The 25460-nt window shown below is 35.9% G+C and overlaps 1 protein-coding gene across 1 annotated transcript in view; it reads right to left on the bottom strand.

The window, feature by feature from the left end:
* The window catches only part of CFAP47 (cilia and flagella associated protein 47), a gene marked incomplete at its 5' end in the record, with an annotated part of 294184 nt that overhangs the window by 157117 nt on the left and 111607 nt on the right, over nucleotides 1–25460 (bottom strand). The window contains 11 exons of the mRNA XM_083854475.1: nucleotides 2533–2759; nucleotides 3673–3781; nucleotides 8661–8806; nucleotides 10135–10202; nucleotides 15791–15877; nucleotides 17058–17146; nucleotides 17817–18175; nucleotides 20328–20413; nucleotides 21047–21159; nucleotides 21643–21777; nucleotides 24561–24677. Coding sequence (XP_083710601.1) covers nucleotides 2533–2759; nucleotides 3673–3781; nucleotides 8661–8806; nucleotides 10135–10202; nucleotides 15791–15877; nucleotides 17058–17146; nucleotides 17817–18175; nucleotides 20328–20413; nucleotides 21047–21159; nucleotides 21643–21777; nucleotides 24561–24677 — 1536 coding nt within the window. The remainder of the gene's footprint in view (nucleotides 1–2532; nucleotides 2760–3672; nucleotides 3782–8660; nucleotides 8807–10134; nucleotides 10203–15790; nucleotides 15878–17057; nucleotides 17147–17816; nucleotides 18176–20327; nucleotides 20414–21046; nucleotides 21160–21642; nucleotides 21778–24560; nucleotides 24678–25460) is intronic.

Here is a 25460-nt window from a genome sequence, read left to right as displayed (position 1 = left end):
TCTAAAACTAGGCATGTTATTTTGAATCTCACTTCACTGACTGCAGCATCCTTTCCCTCAGAGTCCCAAGTAAATGGATTCTCTTTTTGTTATTTCTTTTTTCTTTACCTTCCTCTATTTACTACAATTAGCAACTTCAGTCTAAACACGTTCTTCTTCCACAGTCTCTTATCTTTTTTCCAATACCCTCTTCGTGCCCCTGTTATCTATGCTCACCTAAACACTCCCTTTTCTGCTTTCGCTAATTCATCATTACTATTTATTTACAAAACAGCCTTTCTTAATTATTCACTATAATACCAGACCCAACCTTAATAGTGTCTGACAGTTCCATCCTATTATTAACTTTACTACTACCCAAAAATATTTTAGGAGGAATTAAAGTAAAAAAACAATCAGGAAGCAAGAAAGTAACACCATTTTAATGGGGAAAATATAGAAAAATAATTTTTTCCTAATTCTAATCATTTATGCAATCTAAATAGATCTTTGTTCCTTACAGCAAGAAAAAGAAACAGTAAAAACATAGTAAAAAAGTACCTAGGAACTTCTGGATTTGTATAGATGGGTCAAGTAAAAAATTACACCTCTAGTTATTGATTATTGATATCCAGTTTGGCTCAAAAAACACAGCCCACCTTTATTACTGTTTTCTATGTGACTTAAGTAAACATTACTAAAATTTAAAGTCGAGAGAGACTGGAAATCTTACTATTATTTTGTTATTAATTCTTCAATTTGACAGGTAAAAAAATGGACCAAGTAGTACTAATATAAGGGTATTTTCCCTTCTGTCCATCTTTTGTCTAACATGATTCTACCTGCAGGAAGCAAGTAGAAAGGTGGAATAGAAATCCAAAAGAGAACAACAGATTTCCAAAGATTCTGGATTTATCTTTAAGCTACAGTATGTGACCCAAAGGATTTAATGAGCCTAAATAATTCATTGAACCATGGGCTCTGTAGATGGGCTTTTTTTCTTTTTTGTCTTTTTTTGTAGGGAAAGGGGATAATTGGGAGCATCTAAAACCATACTTCAGCTCCGTTTTTCACTGCAGAACACCAACTCCCCCCTCAAAAAAAGGTTTCTCCAGTTTATACCACCAGAATTTCTATCTTGTCACCTTTAAACAGATAGTTGGCAAGAATTTATTACAAACAGTTTTTAGGAATATGTTTCATCATTTTGTCTGCATGGTGGATATTGAGATATCTTTAATGTGTAAACTCTTTTCTATCCCACTAGCAGAACTTCTCCCCTGTATTTGTCATAAACAAGTGTAAGACTTTGTGTACATGGAACAAAATACTTCTTTCTGCACATTGGTTTTGTTTCTCACATGATAATTCATTCAGAGCTAGTATCCACAATTATGTGTTTTATGAGGTAATTTAGCTAATTATCCTCCACTCTTGCATGATACATTTGGTTTTAGAACTCACACTGCATCTTAGCATGCCTAGTGGTGCAAGGAGTCTTCCTATTATGTTCTGTCTTGATCCTATCCACAACTTCAGGGCAGTTGAACTTTTCATCAAGTATTTGCTAAGTGACTGTGATATTAAGGAACTCGAAAATTCAATAAAATGTTACCACAGCAATGGATTAGCCATAATCCCAAAGGAGACTACTTGAGTCTGGATGACACGATTACAATTGTTGTCCCACTCCAAAGACACAGCAGATTAAAGATTTGTTTTATATTACTTTTCAAACAAAAGGCATACATTTAGCAACATCAAATCATGAGGGAAAACTCTGGGAGCCATACTTGGGGAACTGTCTAACTGGAAAGCTGGAATAACATTGCTGCCCAGCAACTGGTCTGAGGCCAGGTACCATCAGGGCACAAGGGAAATTAAAACCCAGAGTGTGGCTATCATCCTCAAAAGGCTATATTTGAATTCTTCATGAGGAAAAGCCTTGTCTATTTGGCAATATTACTATTACAAATTTATTCACAAGTAATAACTGATTATTTAATGGTCTACCTTGGGAGGATTTTTTGTTTCTAGATGTTGAAATCTTGGGAAAATACATATAGGTTGGAATGATGCATAAGAGGAGAGCTATATCATATTAGAAAAACTTGTGGTTTTTCAAAACTATTTTGCATTGATTGCAAGGCAAGGAAAAGTCTGTCCTGCTCCTTGATTTATTCTCAACATCTATTGGTTTGGGGAAAAAAAGATCCATTTCCTACAAAAATATACATAATGAAGGTTACCTATTACATTGAAAGCTTTTTTAATAAACAAGTATTTTTCAGAAGTGAAATGTTAGTACTTTACTGCAGTCAAGTTTTCTTAAAAGAAGGACATCATAATAGCATGGGGTAATAAAGTAGCTTCTGAATGAACATGTAAAATATTGCCGTGTCTGAGGGGGAATTGGGATTAGTAACGCTCAGATTACAGACATGTGAAAAAAATGTACCCTCACACTTTTTCCTGAAACATAAAAAACAATTCACTCCTACAAATCAAGGACAATTAAATTTAATTGCGGCACCAGATAATTGTGTTTCTCACCTCTACTCTGGAGAGCCCCAACAAGGCAGTTGCCACTCGAATGCTGCTGCTCTGCAGAGTCCCAGTCATCAGCCTCCTCTCGTACTCAAACGCTGACATCTGCTGCTGGGCAGCCAGAGCCAGGGCCCTCTCCCTTGACTCATTGATCAAGGGAATCTTCAGATTTTCCTTTAGAGTCTGACCAAGTTTACATTTCAAATATAAAACTGGCTGCACAGCGCTTGCATCTGTTATAAAAAAAACCCCAAATAAATGAAAAGAGTGAAACAAAACCGCACATCGCATTTATCAGCTGGTGGAACTGCAGAGAGTATTTAAAATTTCTAATCTCCAAAGAAAATAATTCAAAAATTCCTTCAATGTTTAGTTCCATGTTATTTATCTAGTATATGCCATTTATAACCTGTAATACGTTATTCTTCAACGCAATAGGGAAGTAAAAATTAGCAGACTGAAATGCAACCCAAAATTTAGCTAATAGGGCAAAGAAATAGCTAATAAACTAGCTAATAAAAAATCCCAGACTTTAATGTTACTACTATTATGACCGTATTACAAGTTTACCACAGCCTTTTTGCTACCTACACAACACAGCCACACTTTTACCCCTCTAGGCGATGTTGCATCCCCTCTAAAAGAAACCACCAGAAATTATTTCAAGTAGCAGCTCCACTGCTTCTGAAATAGGACTGACAGGAGTTTATCCCTGGCTGTTTGAAGACAAAAGCATTGGAATATCTGTCAAATCACATCACTGCACACAAAACTCCTGTTTTAAAGCTAGGAAAATTCTAGATAAAGATGACTTGTCCTGGTTCATATGGATAGCAACCCATATTCAGAAGAAAAAAATAAGAAAATTTATGAAAAAGTATTTATGTAGACTGTGTTGAAAACAATACAAGACAAAGATCACAAAAAACAGCTGATGCTCTGAAGAGAATGGACTGGAAATTTTTTATTTTTAAGAAATATTTCATATATTCATTATAATGTATTTTTTTTACACATCACTATAAACAACTTCTTTTTACCACATGAATTTAATTAATTTTAAGAAAAATCTATATAAATAAAAGAATATTTACAAAAAAAAAAATATTTGCTCTGTTTTACTCTTCTCCCTTCTATTCACTGTACCTTCTGAGGTATTGGTAACATGCAAAACATTGAGACTATCCAAGGCAGGCAATTCTGAAGGCAAAGGTAATTCACCTGTTCCCTCGATCAGGTACACAAAGTCTCCAATCTGAAACACAAGGACACACATCCACACACTTCAGAAAACAACTCATGCAGAACAGAAGGCAAAGTATTATAACTATAGCGAACATATCCTAGTAACATCTAAGATCTGACCTGTGCAATAATTTTCGTATTCAGGAGAACTTGTTTTTTTAAACTATGCCTAAATATAAGAAAATTATTATTTCAAGCCATGCTGTGATAAATAGTACCTTTAAATGATAATATTAAATCTGAAAAGTCAAGAAATTTCAAAAAGTGGAATCCTTTCAAGCTCCTCATATAATTTAACTGAATAAGGGTACTCTGACCCATAAATACAGCAAGAAATTTGAATTCTAACTGTCTATACATTTACATATAATTAAACATGTGCATGAATGAGCAATCTTCATTGCTCTTCACCATTGGGAATTTTTTTAAAAACTTATCTAAACAATAGTTTTGAGTCAGAAACATTTCTCTAGAAGGCAAAAAAAAAAAAACCAAAAAGTGGAAGTCAAGGCAGGTTAGCATCATGTACAAATTCTCCTTAAAAAAAAAAAAAAAAGAAGTCAATAAATCTTAATTATTTTATTTAAAAAATGGAAAATCTACAGAAGGTTGAAAGTAAATATAAACATGACCTACAACAAAGAAAGACAGTCAGTTTTCATAGAGGAAAGGATAACTTAAATAGCAGAGAAATAACACTTTGAATTGTAGATGGAATGAAAAAAACAAAGTTTGCATGAACAAAAAAGTATTCTCAAAGAAAAGTCACTGAAAGTACTCCAAATGAAAGTCTTCAATCAGAACTAAAAAGTTATCTAAGTTAGGTACCATACAGGAGATTTAACATATACATTGCATATATTGCTTTGATAACTTCTTCGTGTTTACCACAAATATTTTTCAGACAATTTTAGCTTCTACTGATTGCAAGATAAAGATTTAAATGCCTCTGCAACAACTGATATAATCTGCACATTCAACCTCTATTTCTATAAACCATATTCTGTAAAACTCTGCCCTAAAAACACTTCTTTTATTCCTCGTTCCAGATATGAAGGAAGTAATTTATTTGTATAATTTAGTGTATCTGCCAACCAACACAATGTTTTCCATTTCAATACTGCTCAATAACATTGGAAAACCCTGGTTTTTCCTTTGCCTTCATTTGTAGTTTCATCAGATATTTATGTTAAGGCAAAAAAACCACTGCAATTATATTTCTGACCCAGAAGAAATAATGCTATTCAACTTTGATGGTATTTTCTCCCCTTCCTTGATTCAAGAGCTCACACAAATCTTCCTTGAGAAGGATTAAAGAAACCTCCAGCAAAATTCAATTCTCCCACACGAACAGCCACTCTTGGGAACCAATTTAAACAGGAATTATTCCTGTTTGATACAGTGATTTGGCTCCATAAGGGCCCTTAACAAGCTCACAGCACACACAACTGATTTTATGAAGGTGCTGGTTGCTGGGATGCCATTCTGCCATCAGCTTTTCCTGTCCTTGCTGACATCAATATGCTTTTAGGAAGGAACAAACCTCCCCAATTTCCTCTTTGCTTTGAAGAATTCTGAGGTTTTGATCTCCACAGAATGCAAATCCTGTTTTATTTCCGCTGAGCTTCTTCCCTGATCCTTTGGAACAGAATGGATATTTCACTGAACTTTGAGACTTTAGCTTGTATGCCCAAGGTTTTAATGCTTTATATTTCCATTTTCCATCAGCTGCAAAGGGGACAGCATCAACATTGTGTAGGCTTTACTGTTAATGAAAATAGTTTAAAAAAGAGCTGTTGAATTATCTATCCAACCTCATTGCTATGTGATGTTTCAAAAGAATGTTGGGCTACTAGGAATTTGCAGTTGCCCATCCAAGCCAGTAAGTAAGATCAACAGATACCAAAGTGGTCTTTCAATAAACAATTTACTTTCATACTACATACTTAGCTCTGAAAGTCTGGACTGACACTGTTAAACCATGATTTAAGATATTATTATCGTTAAATATTCCACACTGTTCACATTAAAATTACCTCTCAGAAACAAAGGTATATTTAAAAAAAAAACACAGTTATGCTTAAAAATCTGTAACTTTTATGAAAAGACCTATGCTAAAAATCTGAAAAAGGACCACTTCAATTTTTCTTAAAGAACAATGAAATAGTGAAACAAATCCTTGAGAAACATGTTAAAAGGCTTGTTCTGTCATTTCAAACCTCAGAAAAGCTAACATAAAGATTATTTCAAAATAAGGAACACTCCTGAGGCCAGAAGCCTTGAATCAGCAATCCTCTTGCTGTTATTACAGATATACAGATATACAGCTGTTGCAGTGATGGACAGGATTCCCAATCAGATTCAAGTCCAGTGATTTAAATATCAATACCTTCTTCACTGATTGTAATGAAGAAGACCTACTCTGGTTACTATTTTGGTCTATTTGTCAAAAAGGGTAGGAAAGGAAGGTAGGAAAAATCACAGAAATAGTAAATTAAATAACTGATCAGATTTTATATACAGCACAAGTCCATATTTGAATGATACAAATGTCTTTAGTCTGTGTAAATTTGAATGATACAAATTACTTTACTCTGTGTAAAGTCATTTGATCATCCTACAGCATGGTGGCTGCACTTCTTTGTCAATTAGAAAATGGTATGGCTGAAATATTGTAGCCAAATACAAAATACTTAAGAAAGTCAAATTCCTCCTGTGCCATTACTATACAGCCCTAAAATCATGTTAGCTGTCTTGCAGTTTCATCTTTCGATGGAAGATTTAATACAATTCCTCAAAAATTATGCAATTAAGTCGATGGAGCTAATTTTTCTTACCCAAGGTTCTGCATATCAAAAGTTTTGCACTTTGAGGAGCCTTTAAATGCATCACCTACTCAACTAAGCTGGAAGGACCAGGTGCTCCAAAAAAAAGTTACCATACAAGGCTTAACAGCAGCTTCTCTGAGGCATTAATGGCTCCTGCTGTGAAAAGGTCAACTAACCTCTGTTAAGAACAGTGACCAGTAGCTAGGTGTTTAAATTTATTTCTACATTGCCACTGGAGGCAACACTGGGCCTGTCAGAAATGTACTTTTCCCTTTCCACCTGAACTATCAACGTCCTACAGCTCTGTGCACATCTCTTAGATTAACACTTTTTCCTTAAAATGTCTCAATTTCCTTTCCCTTCACTATATTATTTAGCTTTCAGGCTCTATTCCTTGGGTAGCATGAGCCTACTCCTGTCAGCCAGGGTGTGTACTTCTGTTTCTAATAAAGATACAACCAACAGGTAAACTGCCAATAGCAGAGATTTATAGGGTATAAAATCATAACAGGTAAAAGGAGATTCCACTCAGATTTACCCCCGACAGCAGTAGTCCAGGTCCTTCCTTGTCTAGAGACTGCATCTAGATATTTCAGTGAATTAAACTGATAGACCTAAAATTTCTTTATGACTGTACTGCTGTTGATATGCATTTCTTCCCTAATAATTTCTCTCTTTGAATAATGCTGAGCACTGGATTTTCCACTGAACCATCCACAAAGATTGGTAACCTCCGACATGGGGACATTAATAAATCCTCTTTGTGGGTGATTCCCTGGTGTTAATAAGGTGTGAACTCACTATTTTAATGTATATTCAACAGAACATCTCCCTTCTATCTCCACTAATTTTCAAGAAAATCAAAAGAACTGTACATTCTTTAAGATATCCAGTCATATGGATTGTTTTCTTTAAAAAAATAGCCAGTATTTACAAATACTGGACAGTCAGAAAGACAGGCTTGGGCATCATTGTATTAGTCTTATTTCCCTTCATGAACAAGATGAATAAATTAATCTGACCAGGTGGCATAGCCAAAGTCATGTTTAAGCAATAAAAAATCCCATCAAACACACAAACACCACACACTAGCAGAAATTCCACATTCTGTAGAAGGGAACAAAATGGAAGCTGAGAATGTGCAGGAGAAAAAGTCATTCGGTTTTAGATGCATTTTACAAATCATCAAAACGTGGCAGAGAGAAAGGCAGAGGCATGTAATTGCACAGAGGGGAAGCTGAAACACAGAGGCAGCGTTATGAAGGGTAAGAAGCAGAATGCAAGCCTTGAGATCAGCCACACATAAAAGAAGATTATAGAAACAACAGGGTTTTGAAAAATATTGAGAACCAGAGACAAAACACAGCAGACAGGTTTAAGAGGTGAAAAGATGGACTAAAGACACAGAAATAAGATTGTATTCACTAAGATAAAGGATTACAGGAACATCAAAAAGCAGGATTGCAAGGTTTTACATTCTGAAATTTGATCAAAATCAGATATTGGTAATTTGATTGAATTTCATTTAAGTATATATGGCAAAGCCCAGGCTACATGAGTCAAGAGAGTCTGAAAGGTTATAGAGACAGTATTCATGTACAGTCTTTTCTGAATGGAACTCTGATTGAGAGAAAAATTTAAAAAGAGACAGCAAGGAAAATTATTATTCTACTTTAACAGCATACCCTAAATACAGTGATGAGTACATGGAGAAGTACAGAACAGTGAAGTCTTTATCCATTCCCTGCCTATGCATTATTCTTGCACCCACGTCAGGACAAATTATTTAAATTGCTTTTCTTTTCTGAAGCACAGATGCTTAGAAAAGCCACCAAAATTAAATTCCTTCACTATTACTTTTATTACTTAGTAGTTTTAAAGTGAGAAGTTGCATGCAGCATTTCATATAATTCTAATTATGTGTAAAAGGACAGTAAACAGTTGCCCTTGATCAGGACCCCTAAATCCCTTTTCACAGCGTTGCTCTCATTCACATATAATGGGCAAAAATCCTGATTCTTACTAGACATGATAAACACAGAATGTACACTTAATTCTCACCTTTTCATTACCCAGAATGACAGTGCAGTAACGCTTTTCCGGGTGAAAGGGAAGGAAGTGAATATCTAAGGTTGCAGAACCTTTCCCTTTCAAGAACAGGCTTTCCATTGGACTGTAGAACTCATGCAGGAGGCCAGATTGGTCAGCTGTAAAAACAAATTTAAGTGGATGCTTAGATCAGAATCAGAATCATTGGGTTGGAAGAGACCTCTAGGATCACCAAATCCAACCCAACCCTAACCTCAACTAAACCATGGCACCAAGTTCCACATCCAGTATTTTCTTAAACACATCCAGAGATGGTGAATCCACCATCTCCCCAGGCAGACCATTCCAATACTTTATTACCCTTTCTGTAAAAAACCTTTTCCTGATAGCCAGCCTGTATTTCCCTTGGTGCAGCTTTACACAACAGCACAGATTGTAAAATAAAGTAGTTGCCTGAGTTTATAAAAAAAGGTCCTATATACATCCTCCTGTAGCAATCAGTATTTAAGGCACACCTGTAATCAGTAATGAGTATTTACATTTACAGTGCTGCAACATTGCAACATTGTTGTAATATTTAAATACATTTTGCTAATTACCTGTGTTCTTATTCTGTGCACTGAAACAAAACCGGGGAAAACACAGTTTTCACCATTAAAAATTCCTTAAGGAGGTACAGACTCTAAGAAAAGGTCTACTCACATCAGAAGAAAAAGTATAATTTACTGCTGCTTAAACAAAGAATCTCACTCTCAGAGCAGCAACTACCCTGAAATCCTCTAGAATAGGCAAAATCTAAAATATTGGCAACAGAGACTTTCTTGCACTGCTTTCACAAAAGGATTATGCTGAGAAAGAATTTTTGGGTTGAATCTGGCAGAGTCTGACTTTCTCACTGTGTGTTTTTCATCTGCTAAGCACATTTTGACACTGTAGAACCAGACCTTCAAGATTTGCTGGCAGGCTTTCTAGGCAGGACAGCAGGCTTAAGAATATATGTAAAGTGAAAACAACAGAAATTAGTGAGATCACATAATAAAACTATGCCAAACTCTGGCCAAATAGATAGAATAGGGATGGGACACCCACAACTTCTCTGAACAACCTGTTCAGAGGCCAGGGTATCATCACCCTCACAATAAAGAACTTTTTCCTGGTATCTAATCTAAACTTGCCTTCCTTCAGTTTAAAGACATCATCTCTTCTACTCCTAAACACCCTTGTAAAAAGTGTCTCTCTAGCTCTCTTGTAACTCCTCCAGCTACTGGAAGGCCACAATAAGATCACCCTGGAACCTTCTTTTCTCCAGGATGAATTTTTGACTGTGATGGACAATTTAAGGCCAACAGTTTAAGAAAACTATAAATAAGAGTTAGTGAGCATATCCATAAATATTTATTGAACATACTTAGATGTTAAAATTTTGCTTCTGTAGATAATCTAATTTCTACTGTAGTAAGGCATTAGGTATGGCATAGGTACTTACAGGAAATCTCTTTATTTGACTCTTCAGGCAGTGCACCATTATTTGAATTTAATATGTTATTTTCAGAACTAAAAGAAAAAAAATTAAATCAATATTCTAAAGCTGGACATTTCTACTACCAATAGATAGCTTAGTTCCCCTTTTTATGAATAAATACTGGAAAAGCAAATGTTTCAACACACACACACACAAAAAAAAAAAAACAAAACAGATGTTTTGGAACAATTTTCCAACCAGTAATGTTAAAAATCACCTTATCCACTTCAGGTGGCTACAGGAATGAGTTATATTAACTAACTTTGCAGTTAAACATTCAAAAGATCAAGGCTTTGTCTAAGAAAGCAGAAAGGGATGAATCTTAACTAATCACCTGAACTCTGTTCATTACAATATTGCTTTTCAAGTGTATTTGAAAAGAATAGATATATTTGGAAAAAAACAGCTTTGAACAAAATCTCCTTTGAGCTCCCATTCCCCCAAAGCAAACTGTGCTCTTTTACCATCATATTTTCCTAATGTGACCCCATGTAATTTTCTATTCCTCTTCACAAGTAATTCCTACCACTGTTGACAGGTGTTATGATTGTGCAGTTACATTTACGGAAAGAGAGTTTTGCTTAATTTACAAGCACAGGGCTCAAAGATGCTGAAAACAATAGTGCAATGTATCTCAAAAAATACTGCAAGTTTTTCAGCTCCAGACTCAGATTTAAAATTATCCACACAAAAGTCATTCCCCCCAGCAATAAAATTTGATGAACCAGCACACAGCAAACAATTACTACAGTGTTTGATGTTGGGTCTTTCTTAAAGTAAATAGTTAATTTTTCTGGGCTAAGAAAAAAATCACAACCTTAAATAAATGGACCTGCAAAATTCTTAGAATATGTTACCCTGGAGATTTGTTTTAATACTTATACTTAAACACCATTTTTCAGAAAGGAAAATGATCTCTGAGTATATGCATACAACATACTATTTATACTGTACTTTACAAATAAGTATCTCACATTAAGAAAAATAAAATATTATATAAAACATCATTTCTCTCAATCTTTATCTTTGACTGAGAATGACAAGTCATGATTGCAAGATCAGAGACTACAGCAGAGTAAGTGTAAAAGTAACAAATAGCTCAAGAGCTGTTTGAAAAAATAATAAGAATATTATGACACAACACATTACATTTTTTCACTGGAGAGAATTATACATTGAATAAGTCCTTTTCTCAGATCTGTACAACTGAGAAACTCATTAGACTGATTTAACACAGTATTGAACTTCTCTCAATATCATTTTTTTTCTTCCTTCAGTGCACAAAGCACTTGCAGGTAAATGATGGGAAAAGAAAACAAACCTGTGTTGTGGAAGACATGAACATTGTGTCTCATTCTTCCATAACAAAAAGAAATAGCATCTTGTTCAATAATAAAACTGAAAGGAATAAAGTTCAGAAGGTATAAGAAGCTTGGTTATGTTCAAAGTCTGGTTCAATACATCCTCTTTCAATACACAGAGAAATAAAGAAAAGGATTAGGCAGAAGAGCTTAAAGCTGCCATAAAATAAGTCTACACAGACTGTTCACTGCACCTGGATCAGGCAAATCCCTGGGATCAACAGAGAATGTGGACTGAATGGCTCAAAAGCAGCCCTGTGGAGGACAACTTGGGAACATTGGTAAATGAAAGACTCCCGATGAGCTGGCAATGTCCACTCAAAGCCCAGAGAGCCAAATGTGTCCTGGGCTGCCTCCAAGGCACCACGGGCAGCAGGTGAGGGAGGGAAGGGACTCTGTCCCCTGCTCTGCCTTGCCCTGCCTTGCCCTGCCCTTTCCTGCCTGGCCCTGTTTTGCCCTGCCTTGCCCTGCCCAGCCCTGCTCTGCCTTGCCCTGCTCTGCCCTGACCCCACCTGCAGGGCTGCACCAGCTCTGGGGTCCCAGTACAAGAAAGACAGAAGCTGCTAGAGGAAGGCCACGGAAGTGGTCAGAGTGCTGGAGCACCTCTCCTATAAAGATAGTCTGTAGAAGATATGGCTCCAGGAAGACCTCATTGTGGTCTTTCAATATTTAAGGTCAAGGCAGAGGGAGCTGGGGACAGAGGGGAGAGGAGAGCAGCTCATAAGAAAGAGACCAAGCAACTTCTCCAACTGGCCCTCATTTGGCTTGGGGGCTTTTGCTAACAAAGCAAGATAATTTTACCGCTCATTAAATGAATAGAAAGTACAAGATTACGTTACAGGTGAGGATGGGTTAATGAGGGCACCTTTTAGTTGCCTGGCTGAGGTGAGAGTACTTCCAATTAATTCTTGCTATGGTGAATTCTAAATAGTTCAGATGAAAATCACAGCCTGGATAGGAAGGGACCTTAAAGATCATCCAATTCCAACCACTTTCATACTTTTGCACCAGTAAGAGTCTAGTGTCTGCTACCTGAGTTGTCAGATACTGGTTCCAATATAACACCACAAAGCAACTGGGCTTGCCATGTTATCAGGTGTGCCAAAAATCCAGATCAAAAGGAAAATCATCTCTGCAGTTAACACAGAGAGTGTGCATACATCATCATGGCATGTGAGCTATCCATATGTCATGGTGTGCCTTTACTCTCCACTCCAGGCTCCAAACAAGCCAATAATTCTGTTTTCCATCCAACAAATTCTCAGGAAAAAAATTACTTTCCTATATGTATTTGGAACAGAATTTACTAGATGATCTTTTCTGTCCCTTATAGCTCCAAATTCTATATATTACTGCGGAGGGGAAAAATGTGCCCGATGCCATAAGGAAATCCTAAATTCACAGAACAGCATCTTAATCAATGAATTTTAGGATGTTTAGCAAGCAAACATCTTATTAGAGAAAAGAGATACAAAAAACTGCTTAGAAATGCATTGAAAATACTGAAACATTTGAACACAAAATTCACATCTAAGACACTCAGCAGTTTCCACACTGTAGAAGAGTTTGTGATCTCAGAACAAAGAGTAGGATAGAAACTAAAACGAGCTGTCCAAAATCTGTACTAAGGCTTAGAGTAGATGGATTTCTTTTATATCAAATATTACTCAGAATTGTAATGACTCTTGATAACATATTTGTAAACTGCATTTTCTGAAACAACAGGTAATAATGCTGTATCTCGTATTGCACAGAGACACCATTTTGCAATCCTAATTTTTTCTTTATTCTTCCAGTAAATAAATACAGGTATTCTGCGTAACATAATTCTTTCCTTGGCACTTGAAACAGCTTAGAACAAAAAGTGTAGGAATAAAATTCAGAAAATTGAAATTGTTTAGAATTCCTGGCATTATCTCCAGTTTTAAAAAAAGAAGTAATTAATTTTACAGTAAGAATCCATACACAATGCAGAGCTTCGTTTGAAATTCATTAATTTTTCTTTTTTTAAAATTCAGAATACATTTTTTAAGTGTAGAAATATTTATCAACATTCACAGCTTGTTTTGCAAATCAATCTGTGCAATCATGATCCAGCCTTATGGACACTGTACTGCGTATGATAATCTGCTTAGTCATGGTCTTAGAATAGGACTATTAATGAAACATTGGTAGATCTTTACCACTTGCTAATTTTACAGTACAAAATCTATGAAGGAAAAGTTAGCTATTAAATCTAACCTTGAACTTTTACTGTCATTTGATACTTTTTTTTTCTAATGGACATAATTTAAAAATACCAACACACTTGAAAGCTATGGGTAGTTTTACATTACACAGAATTTCTGGGCCATGTGGTGTGTTTCCCTCCACCTGGTTTTCCTTCTCCCACAGGGAGCAGACCATGCTGCCACACAGATGTAGACCAAAGATAATAATTGAAGTGTCAAGGGCTTGAAAAAGCACAGAGAAGTGGATAATTTGAAAAAGTCTTTTCCCAGTGTACTTAAAAGAAAAACTATGTCAACTGGCTTTAAAAAAAAAAAAATTTACTGTCTTCATGCAAAGACATAGTCTTGCCTGCAACCACTGAAGGACAGGGGGCACTGTTAGAGTTTGGGGCTTAGACAGTGCTGTGTCCCAGCAAGGACTTAGTTCCTCAGGCTCTTGCTCCAGACTGGGATCATTCCAGTCACACTGTGATGAACTCAAACCACCATGATCAAAGGGCTGCTCTCCTCTCCAGCCTGAATGACACCACTTCGGGGGCCTGTGACACTGCCAGAGGGGAAAGCTGGGAGGTAAAAGGGTCACCTGCCAAGCAAAGCTTCTTAAAGTGAGGTTTCAAGTGGATCTGACGTATCTGGAGGCACAGGATGAGGATGCAGAAGGAGCTCTGAGCCCAGGTGGTCGTGCTGGGATGATTAAATTGTCATTTGCATGCCTTGTCCTGCCATCAGTCTCACAGACACAATTACCCAAAGGGCAAGGACTCACTTCACGGCAGTTTTGCGCTCACAGAGCACTTAGAGAAACTGGCTCTCAATTTGTACACGGCATTTGCTGGATTTACCAGAAGGATAAAAATGATTGAGAGCAAGATCTTCTCACTGATCAGCTACAAAATATACACACACGACTTTTTTAACACAAATTTCAGACGTTTGTTCCATTCAAGAAAAAGATCTTCTGAAAAGGGGCGTTTAAGTGGCTTCTGTTATCACAGATGACAGAAACATCTAAACATAAAGCAAATCAGTACTGGAAATTTGTAAAAACCTAAGATGCCCTGAAATCAATTTCCATAAGAATGAGATCTGGATGTGTGACTAAAATTACACTATTTAGACTGACTGGGGATAAATTAAGCTGAAATATGCAAAATTATTTAAAAATCCTTTTCTATATCAACAATTATTATACACTTACTTAATTTAGTAGAAAGTGTAGTATAAATTACACTTTAGAAAACTATTTCCAGTTAAAATATATGTATATCTTTTCTTAATAGCAAAATGTTCATTATTTTTCTGCTTTTTTTTTGCCTTTTTTAAAAATTTTTTTAAAAGAAATTTGAAAAACAATCTGCATGACATGGCTCCCTATTATTACAATTTAACCTACAGTACTGACGAGGTAACAATTTATGGTATTTCCCAATAATCCTTGAAAAATATTTCAGGATTTTGAACATTTACATGAGCTTTAAAAATTACAAGTTGCAAATTGTGGAAAATATTTTAAACTATTAAATAAAGTATTATTGAACCAGAGAATATTTTTTTTAATCTGTTTATAATTTCTTTGCAGTCCTGTCCTGCTTTCAGCTGGGTAGAATTCATTCTTTTTTCTCAGTAGCTGGCACAGTGCTCTGTTTCAGAACAGGATGAGAATAATGTTGATAACACTGATATTTTAATTGCTGCTGAGCAGTGCTTATTCTAAGCACAAGGAATTTCCAGCTTCCCATGCTCTGTTAGGAGGAGATTCCCAGGAATCTGTGAGGGAGCACAGCCAGGGTGGCTGAGCTGGAGTGGCCAAAGGGAATCACAGAACATCAGGCTCAGCATTAAACCCAGGCAGAGCTGGCCAGGGAGGCCCTCACTGCTCAGGACTGGTTGGACATTTTCTGTGGTATTTCCACGTCCTAAACTGTAATTCTGTACAACAGATAGCACACAGCTATGCACAAACAGGTAATATTAATAGAAATGTATGAACCACTATATTACAGCTAGAAATTGTTATCTGGAACTTACCTGAACTTTTGCTCTTGTTTTACTTGCTTGGCTTGATATACTTTCTCTCCATTTGTTAAACATTGTGTGGATTCCAGCAAAATTACCCTGGAGTATGACAAGCACACATAATGACTGCATTTTTACCTCGAGGAATAAAGATGAAACTCAATTTATTCTAACTTTTAAATGCAGGTTCAATAAAGAAGTTTATTATCTTCAATAAAGATACTTTAAAAGTACTTGTTGTGGTTTAACCCTTGTTTTTCTGTAAAATATATCCCTTGGTATCAAACTAGCATTTCCTAGTGTAATTTGCAAGTAAGTAATATACCCCCTGATTAAACACTAGATTGTTCAAAGCAATTACATAAAAATAAATTACTTTATCACTTCATTGATAATTTCCAAATCATAGGACTGATTCAGCCTCTCTGATCACCTCAAAGACTTCAAAATAAAAGACAGAAGCTAATTGAACTTATATGATTCCTACACACAAGGGTTGGAGCAGTGGAAACAGTCCTCTTGCAGGATTGTTACTGTTGTTGTTGTTATTATTATTATTTGTATATATCAATCCCAGTCTGTGGGGAAAAGAGAAATTTAATTTGCAGCTTCTGCAACATGCATATTCATGTTGCATAAAAATCAAGTTTAAAATCTTGTGAAAGATGGTTCTTCCAAATAAATGAATAAAATGAACCAATACTTAGTTCCAAAGACTAAAGACAAAATATGGAGTCAGATCACATAAATAGATTTTAAAGAGGTACAACGATCTATTTCCTTTGTACTAAGGAAAGCAACATTTATAACTCTGCAGTTGTTGCATCTATGATGAATACAAATTAAAAATTAGACTAACTGATAATGATGAAAGCCCCAAGGCAAAAGCATTTTTTTTCTTTTGCATGCTTAATAACTTAAACAGCAGGATAAAGCAGATTGGGGAAAAATAACCAACTATTAATTAACATGGCTTGTTTCTCTTTGTAATTCTGCTGGACCTCAGCCAAACACAAAAATACAAGCAAGGTTCATGAACTCTGTTTGATTAAAGCTCCAGCTTTACTGCTTACACTGAGACAGATTTCAATTAAGGCTTATTTATCTTCTTTATTCACTATGATAGCTTCCACTTCATAGTGCTTGTAACAATTTTGAGAATGTAAATCCCTATCATTTAACCTCCAGGTTTTAAATTTTTAAGAAGAAGAAGAAAATTACAGAAAAGAGTGGATAAAACAGCATGATCATTAAAGACCTGTTTTATATCACTATCTACCTGAATTGGCCATCAGTTCTGAAGGGATTAGTAACATTTAGGTTAAATTTCTTCAGCTCATAACATGGAGATCTGCACTTCAACATACCCTAAAAGGGAACAAAAAACACAAGATCAATAATCAAGTTATCATAGTTTTCTCCTTCTTATCTTTACACGTCCTCTATTTTTTCTCTTGCCCCAGGCTTCCTTTCTAACAGAGTCAGAGGGCCTAAAAAAAAGAGAGGATGACATAAGCACCATCCAAGTTCAGAAGTCTATCCAGACGTGCCCAATGAATGTGGATTATAAATACAGGCCTACCTGCCCTCACTGGGACATATCTGACAACTACAGAGCCTCTGTAGTTAAAAAGCACAAACAAATACAGAAACATCTAAGAAAAGCTTGTGGTCCATCTACATGTGATATCTGAAATCCCTAGGCTGAAGCACACCAATATCCCCATAACAGAATTTCCAATAACATTCATATGCTGAAAGGGCTCCAGATTTATTTTCAGAGCATTCAGGGCAAACTTTTACAGTATATTCAGGATCCAAATATAATTTATGCCCTCAGGAATCTTACTTATTCCTCTAGGGTTTTTGCTGTATGTACATAGTCTAATATTGGAGATCTGAAAATTCATAGGTAAAAGGCAAATGCTGATGGTAACTCACATTTTCATTCTTATCTCAGTTCCCTTTTTTTTTTTGATATAATGTACAGAATAACAGTATTTTTTTGTGACAATATTAATCATACACATAAACTTACATGAGGCTCTATATTCTTAACTTCAGATTTCAGAGAGAATGTCATTGTGGCACCCTCCATTCCATCACATTTATTTGAGATCAGTAACAATACTGCTTCAGCAGGGCGCAGGAAACGGATTGTGAATTCCACAGTTATAAAGCCTTGTCTCCTATTAAAAAAAAAAAAAAAAAAAAAAAAAAAAAAAAAAAAAAACCAGGGCTCAGAAATTACAGAGTCTTCGTAAAGTGTAGTTAGCAAAATCGCACGGAAGTTCACGTGATGTACGAGGAGAATAGGGTCCTCCTCTTTTCCATGCTGCTGCCCTGTAACCTTGCTGTCTATCCCCTTCCAAGAGTCACGTGGGCGCACCGAGGTCACTTAAGCAGGTGCCCGTGGGAAATAAATCGCATTCCACCGTTCATCATATTGGTGTCACGCATGGTTTGTCCGGCCTGTTTGTAAGTTCGCCGTGGCCTCCCATTTACCAGGTCGCCAGCCTCACACCAGAGGCAACAGTAAAGGAGGAGTCTTGGAAAAGAAAGCAATTTGTTTCTTCTGAAATAGTTTGTTGTAGTATAATCTTCTGCCTAAGAGTACTTTAAAACATTCCAACAAAAGAACTACAGAGATAAAGAACAATATCACTGCTTTTTACATCAGCACACAGCTTAATTATTCTTCACACACACACACACACACACACACACACACTAGCACAGGAAGTTCTCTTTCATTAGAGTATCACCCAATGTTAACAACTGATCCAATTTATGCTCCTCTATCTGAATAGATTTTTTCTGAGTTAAGCAGTCAGACAGCCTGTGATGCACTTTGTGGGGCTGATCCAGATAGTCTTAATGAAATTATTGTTGAAGAGTGAGAAAGAAATTAGTTAAAAACCCTTCAGAATAATCAGTAAAGCTGAGTAATTAGGAGGGAGAAAAAACAAAGTTTTCTTGTACAACCAACATCTTCTCTCTAATGGGAAAACTAGAGAAGACCACAGAGAATGAGAGTTTAGACCAGATACAAATTCAGACTTTATCTGCTTCAGTCCTTCAGTGAAGAAAGAACAATAAGAAAACTTTAGTGCCTGAAACTTTCACTTTGAAGCTCTCAAAATGTCTCTCTGATTCTGAGATTAGTCTTAAGAAGGCAGGAAGTCTCCAATTGTCAATGCTGAATATTGATCATGAAATCCTGGAAGTTCTGTAAACCTGGCTCTTACAGCTTTCAAGTTTCAGACAGTTCCATTTATGACACTGAAGAGTTGCTGAGTCCCTCAGAGTCTGAGGCTCCTAGGTCACCTCACTATTCAAAATGTTCTGAAACAACATGCTGTGATGCAAGCACCCAGAGGAATAAACTGCCTGAGACATACACTCCTAAAGCCACTTTAAGAATCAAGTTTTAAAAAGCCTGCTCTGGTCACAAATAAGGACAGGCAACAGCAGTGTACAGCACCTTCTGCCTGATCTTTGCCCTCTGACTGATGAAACACCTGAGATTTTGGATTTGAATTGTTGATTTCTCTGGCAAAACCACAAAGCTTCTTCATTTTTATCTCTATTAATCCGTGTTGTGGTCAATGCAAAGTGAGGGCAAATTCATCTTATGGAATTGTTCTATAACCTTGGGGGTTCATGCTATTCCCATTGTGAACTGCAAGTCTACACAGCACAGTGCAGTGCCCCGCAGAGTGGGAATCTCAGATCAAGAATTAATGATGCCATATGCAACATAGGACACTCAGCTACACTGAGAATGTTATTCACATTATTATAATTTTCAAATCCACCTACAGCATAATGATTTAACATAAAGAACCTGCAAGACTCCCATATGTCTCGTCCATTCTTGGAGTTTTTAAACCTTTGCACCAGAATATTAAGAAACCTATTATTTCAAAAAAACTATTTTTCATTTAATGATCATGACATTATGAAAAACTCTGCAGAGGTTACTGTGCATGACTGGCATTTCCACAGTTTTACTTCTATGCAATTTTTCAAATATTTGGTTCTATATATAATGCCAAGCAGCTCAACAACAAGGTTGTGCACATTTTCTTCTGTCTTGATTTCACTTTGTGGTTTGTTTTGGGTGTTTATTAAAGGTGAAGTGAGAAACAGCCATGGTATTGACCTTTCATAGAAACACATGGTATTTTCAAGGATTACATTTATATGATAAGTCTTATTTGAAGTAATTGCAAAGAAAATGGAATCAAATCAGCCTCACAGCTTGCTGAAAACATAGCATTATTTGTTGTTCCCTTTGCACATTTTTATAATAGGCATGTAATTTAATACTGATATATTGATGGTCCTTAAAGAGCACTGTATTTATGTTGAGTCGTCTCGAATTTCACCATCTATATTTGAATATTTTTCTCCTTTACAGTTTATTTTCATACAAATGTTGACCTTTTTCTTTTCCTTTTTACAATCTCTAATCCATTTTATCTGTAAATAAAATATCTTGATATTTTATGGTATTTTAAGATATCTCACAGACAAACTTAAAAACTGCTGACAGCCAGAGTCACCTCTACATCCCTCTTGTCTTCACTAGTTAAACAGAGATTAATGAAATTCCTGTCTTGATTCATAAACCTGCATAGCACAGAAAGAGCAAAATGTACTTAGTGAACAAAAACAAGGAGCTGGTGATATACCATAAATATTTCTGCTACCAGAAATTATAACCTAATGCTTTCCCAAAATTAAATCTCTCTCAAATTCTCAGATGTCTCTTAGACATGCAAGATGTACAAGTAACTACATCACATCCATCTTGGTTGGGAGGAAGTATGGGGGCAAAAAGATGCAGTGTAATAATACTCAAACCTATGTCATGGTATCTTTAATTCTAAGTCATGATTAAATTAAGAGCCAAAATCTGACACTTCGGAAGAAAAAAAATCTACCTGCTCATGCTCCTATACAATGCATTGATGTACAAAATGTGAATCAAGTTTTGATACATAGGAAAAAAAATATACATTGGAGACAGATGACTCCTTGGCTTATATAGTGCTCTTAAAGCTCTATTGAGCTCAACTGCAAGAGTCTCACTGAAATAATTCTCTAGATTTGCTCCAGGTTAAGGAGAAAACCTGACCCTTACATCGACCTCTTTTGCCCTGTTTGTAGTTGTACACATTTCTAGTCTTCCACCACTCATAAAATAGTAAGTTTCTATTTCTGTAATACTACAAATAATAATACCAACAAGTTATTACTTACGTGGGAGGAATGGAAACGATGCCTCCTTTAGGTAAAGAGAAATCAGCAGCATCTCTTCCCACAATGGTGGCAGTGTACATCAAAGTGCTGCTGCTCGGGTTTCTCAGGCGCACCTGCCACAACAAAAACAAGATCAGCCCATTTTTACTCAGTTCTTAGACAATAAAAGATGTGCTCTTCATGTAAGTTCCAAAATACAAACTAAGAAGAAAGTATTTCAAATAACTAGATAGATGATTTTCCATCCAAAGGAGTGTGGATTTCCCATGGACTATCCAACCTTAATTTTTGAGAGTACAGTGTACACTGCACTCCTATGCCTGTGAATCTCTTACTCCTCTCTTTGATCTCAGATTTGTCAAATTCGTAGATTTCTTTTTCATGTACTTTCAAGCATAGGTAAAAAACAGAAGTGAAATTCCAAAATTGAAGAGAATAAAATCAGAAAATGCACACTTTCATCTTCTATATTAACTAGCCAATCGATACAAAACCTATTAATTTTTTGTTGTAGCTTGCGCATAATAAAAACACACATATACACACAGTGTTCTAACCTTTCATTACTATGAATCTAAATTCAATGGTATCAATACCTGCTTCACAATAGTTGAATGGAAAGCACCTGTAAATTCTATACTGTTCCTGGGTATGTAGTGAGGGAGAGTTTCATACAGGTGGACACACAAAATAAGCATCACGACAGGGTTTGGATCACAGATATCAGTGGCCTAATATTGAAAACAAAAACAAAAAACAAAAACAAATATCAGAAACAAAAAAGCAGATGTTCAGTTAAAATTTTGCCTGTATAGTCTAAAGACAGGAAGAAGAAAAAATTTTAAGTTAATTCTTATTATACAAATATTTTTATTCTAACATGTAATAACTGTATTATTCTCATGGCTAATATGAATATGAATCTTGTCACTGTCCATTATTCCAATATGGCTGTGGTTTTCCACCCCTACTTTTCACTCTTCATGCATTGTCATTTAAGATAGAAAAGATGCCAGAGTAGATTATCTGTTGAAGACTTTCTTCTGCCACCTACTTCTTTCTATCCATCTCCACTTAGATCAGAATTTATTCCCTCAGAAAATACAATTCTATCCTGCGATGAATTCTTAAACTCCATTTGTACCACTTATCTACTAGTCTAAGAACTAAATTTTTTAAAATAATGTATTTCTTAACAAGATTCATCAGAAAATTCAGTCAGTAAATATTATTTTCTTTAAAAGATATGTGTTAGCAAATAATAGCAATAATTATAAATTAATAACAATAAATAATAAAGTCTGGAACAAATTTCCTTTACTGGCTATTCCTAATCACTGCACCTTCTGTCCTAATCTCTTTGTCACACACATTCCATCCATGTTGCTGCCATTCACCATCTTATCTGGTAACACTTTATTTTTAGCTTTCATCTGAATCTTCTTCAAATCAAAGCATTTTAAAACTTAAATATATCAAACACAAATTAAAAACACATAGAAAGCCACCACTGATACTCTAGGGTTGAATTGTAAGTCAGAATTAGAAAGTAGAAACCATTTCCTACCCAAAGTACTCCATATTAAATCTACACCTTAATCCTTAAAAGGATTTTAAAACCTTGAATGCCATTAAAAGTGTCATTTTAACCTGAAGCCTTGCAGATAGTTGAACTTCTTTATTATTACAGATTCTTAGATGTTTGGATTTAAATGCCAGCTGTTCCAGACCTAACATGTCTCAGCTTGTACTGTTAATTAATGCAAATGTCCTGAGAGCTCAAAAGCAGTGACTGCCCAAGTCAAGAACTTTGCCAATCCTATCAGAACATTTTAGCCTGCTAAATTTCAGGAAAGACTATCAGAAAATTCCCAAATTAGTAGAATGGAGCAAAAGGATTGATGTATTTTGCTACTTCTATTACTGCAGAACAAGACAGTTCAGAAGTTTCTACAATAGCCTTAGAAAAGTATATATGAATTTCAATAAATCTACGTAAAATGTACCCTTTGAACTAAAATACAGACCTTGAAGAGACAAGATCTGTTTCTTTTTCTGGTACTGATTGTCTATCTTTGTTTAAATTGCTAGTCTGTTCAGAAATGGATTGTCCCATTTATTGTAGACAATTTAGTCTTAAAACAGGTACATTAAGGAGAATATCCTAGAATTCTGCTTCCACATATAATGTGTTGAACACCCTTTTCGTACGTGGCATCAAGCCTCTGCCTTCATGTGCTGAACAGCCTGTTTTTCTTAATACAAGCTGAGGCAGGATATGCCTTTGTTTTGAGGGTTATACCCAGATTACTTTTTTGCTTTCTGTCAGTCACAAGGATGGGAAGCTGTAGATTTTCTTTGTTTAGCCTGTCACAGCAAAGTACTTTCTAACAGAGTGCTCTGTATGAGGAAGTGACAGCTGTAAGGGGACAGCAAGACAGCAGCTGATACAAATGGAAATACCAGGGTTAATTTTTCCCTGTAATCATAACATAATCAAATGGAAAGGGGGAAAAAAAGTTGTAATTGAGCTTCTTTTTATACTACTTTGTTCACACAAATAAGCTCTACCTTTGGTTCCTAATGTCATTAATTCCTTTGGAAAGTTTCTTTGTATAGTTTGAAATACTGTGTCAATTCTACTGCATCTTCTGCTCTTCCAGGCAGCTCAATATGCTCCCAGAGACATAAATAACTCATAAATTGACAGTTAAAGAAATGCAGACTTGGGGACAACAAAAAGAACAAACGAATGATATCTAACCTATGTAAGGTCACCATATACAGAAAATTTGGAGCCATAGGTCAATAAAAACCACCGAGATGTAAAGCATGCTTACTAAACATATAAAGAGATACAAAAACATATAAATATATATATAAACATATAAAGAGAATAAAAGAGATCCCAAGCAGGTCTTTGATGGAAGAAATTATCAACAGTTATCAACATTTTACTCCTCCCCCAAAAAAAGAAATTAAAGCTGATGATTTTGAGTGAGTGCTGCTCTCACCAGCATTCAAAGCTGCTGACTGTGTGCATCAAACCTGGGACAGAACTCTCATGGGCCTTCATGGTTAGTTGCATGTCACTGTCACCAGACATTCATATAATTTTTTTCACCACTTCTTTTTACGGTTAAATGCATGATGTTATTAAACATATTTTTCTAAATGTAATAACAGTAATAATGAACTCCATTGGAGCTTTCACTGTGAGATGTAGGATGCTAAAATCTGAACTGAATTAATTGATGTTCAGCTACCTGTGCATGCACAAAGCAAGGAATTATGGAAATTACTTCTATTTAAGTCTATTAATATGAAGCAGTATTTTGGTTTTCATCATATAGTAACACATCCTGAAACAAAACTGTTTCACTACAATCATACCTTGATTGGATGTGTAACACTACTATACAAACACTCAAAATAAAAATTTTAATATGTTAAAATGTTAATTTGTTAATCAAATGGTAATATGTGTAAGAGCTGCTAGTATAAAATCACCTACCTTTATGTCTATATTTAGATTGATAGAATGCAGAGCTTTCACAACTATCAAGGAGTTGTGCAGAAGCTGTTCTTGAGTCCTTGGATTAGTATACATCTTTATGAAGTGAGTGGGAATCTAGACAAGACAGAAAAATCAAACTCAACCTTCCACTAGGGAAAATCACCGATTTTGTATTTTTGCCCATTCAGCAAAAAGATCTAAATTTTGAACTGAAATCCCCTGTTAAGAAAAAATGCAGTAAGAAGAAAAATTAACACTGAAATAATCCTCCCTAACTTGCTAAATGTTGGGATGGGGTTTTTTAATTGTTTTTAAAAATCCCATAGGCCAAGAGTTGCTGTTAAGGAAAGTTCCCTGTCCAAGCACCCAAGAGCCAGCTGAGCTGGGACTGAAGTGGGACCTTGCAGTGGGAGGCTGCAGGGAGTGATGGATGCTCTGTTGACTCCCCACACACCCCATTCTCACACTCTCGAACAAAATTTCCTTACTGTCTCTGGCCCACGTTTCCCACAGCAGAGTCTCAGCCATCTGGATCCTTAAAATAATTTAATCTTAGTGCAATAACCTGGAGCTGGTGCCTCTGAGGAGGGACCCCTGCAAAGGAAACCCTGGGCTCTTACACACCCTCAGTCTGAGTGTGTGAAAATCTGGGATTTCCTGGATCATCGGCTCCTGCTGTGTCCCTCTGGACACCTGGCTGTGCCTCAGGTCCCCAGAAGCTTTGTTATAAAAAGGGTCAGAGAGCCAGGTCTCCTTCCTCCTGCTCCCACCACCCAGAGCTGCACCTGCAGCTCACACCACAGCCACACCCCAGCTGCCTGCACTCAGTGCACTCCTCAGCATTGCAAAGAAGAACAAACACACTGACATTCATAAAACGCATAAAACTTGCAAAAT

Source organism: Zosterops lateralis, assembly GCF_965231275.1.
Source record: "Zosterops lateralis genome assembly, chromosome: 2".
Taxonomy (NCBI): domain Eukaryota; kingdom Metazoa; phylum Chordata; class Aves; order Passeriformes; family Zosteropidae; genus Zosterops; species Zosterops lateralis.
This window is presented reverse-complemented; position numbering and strand designations above follow the sequence as displayed.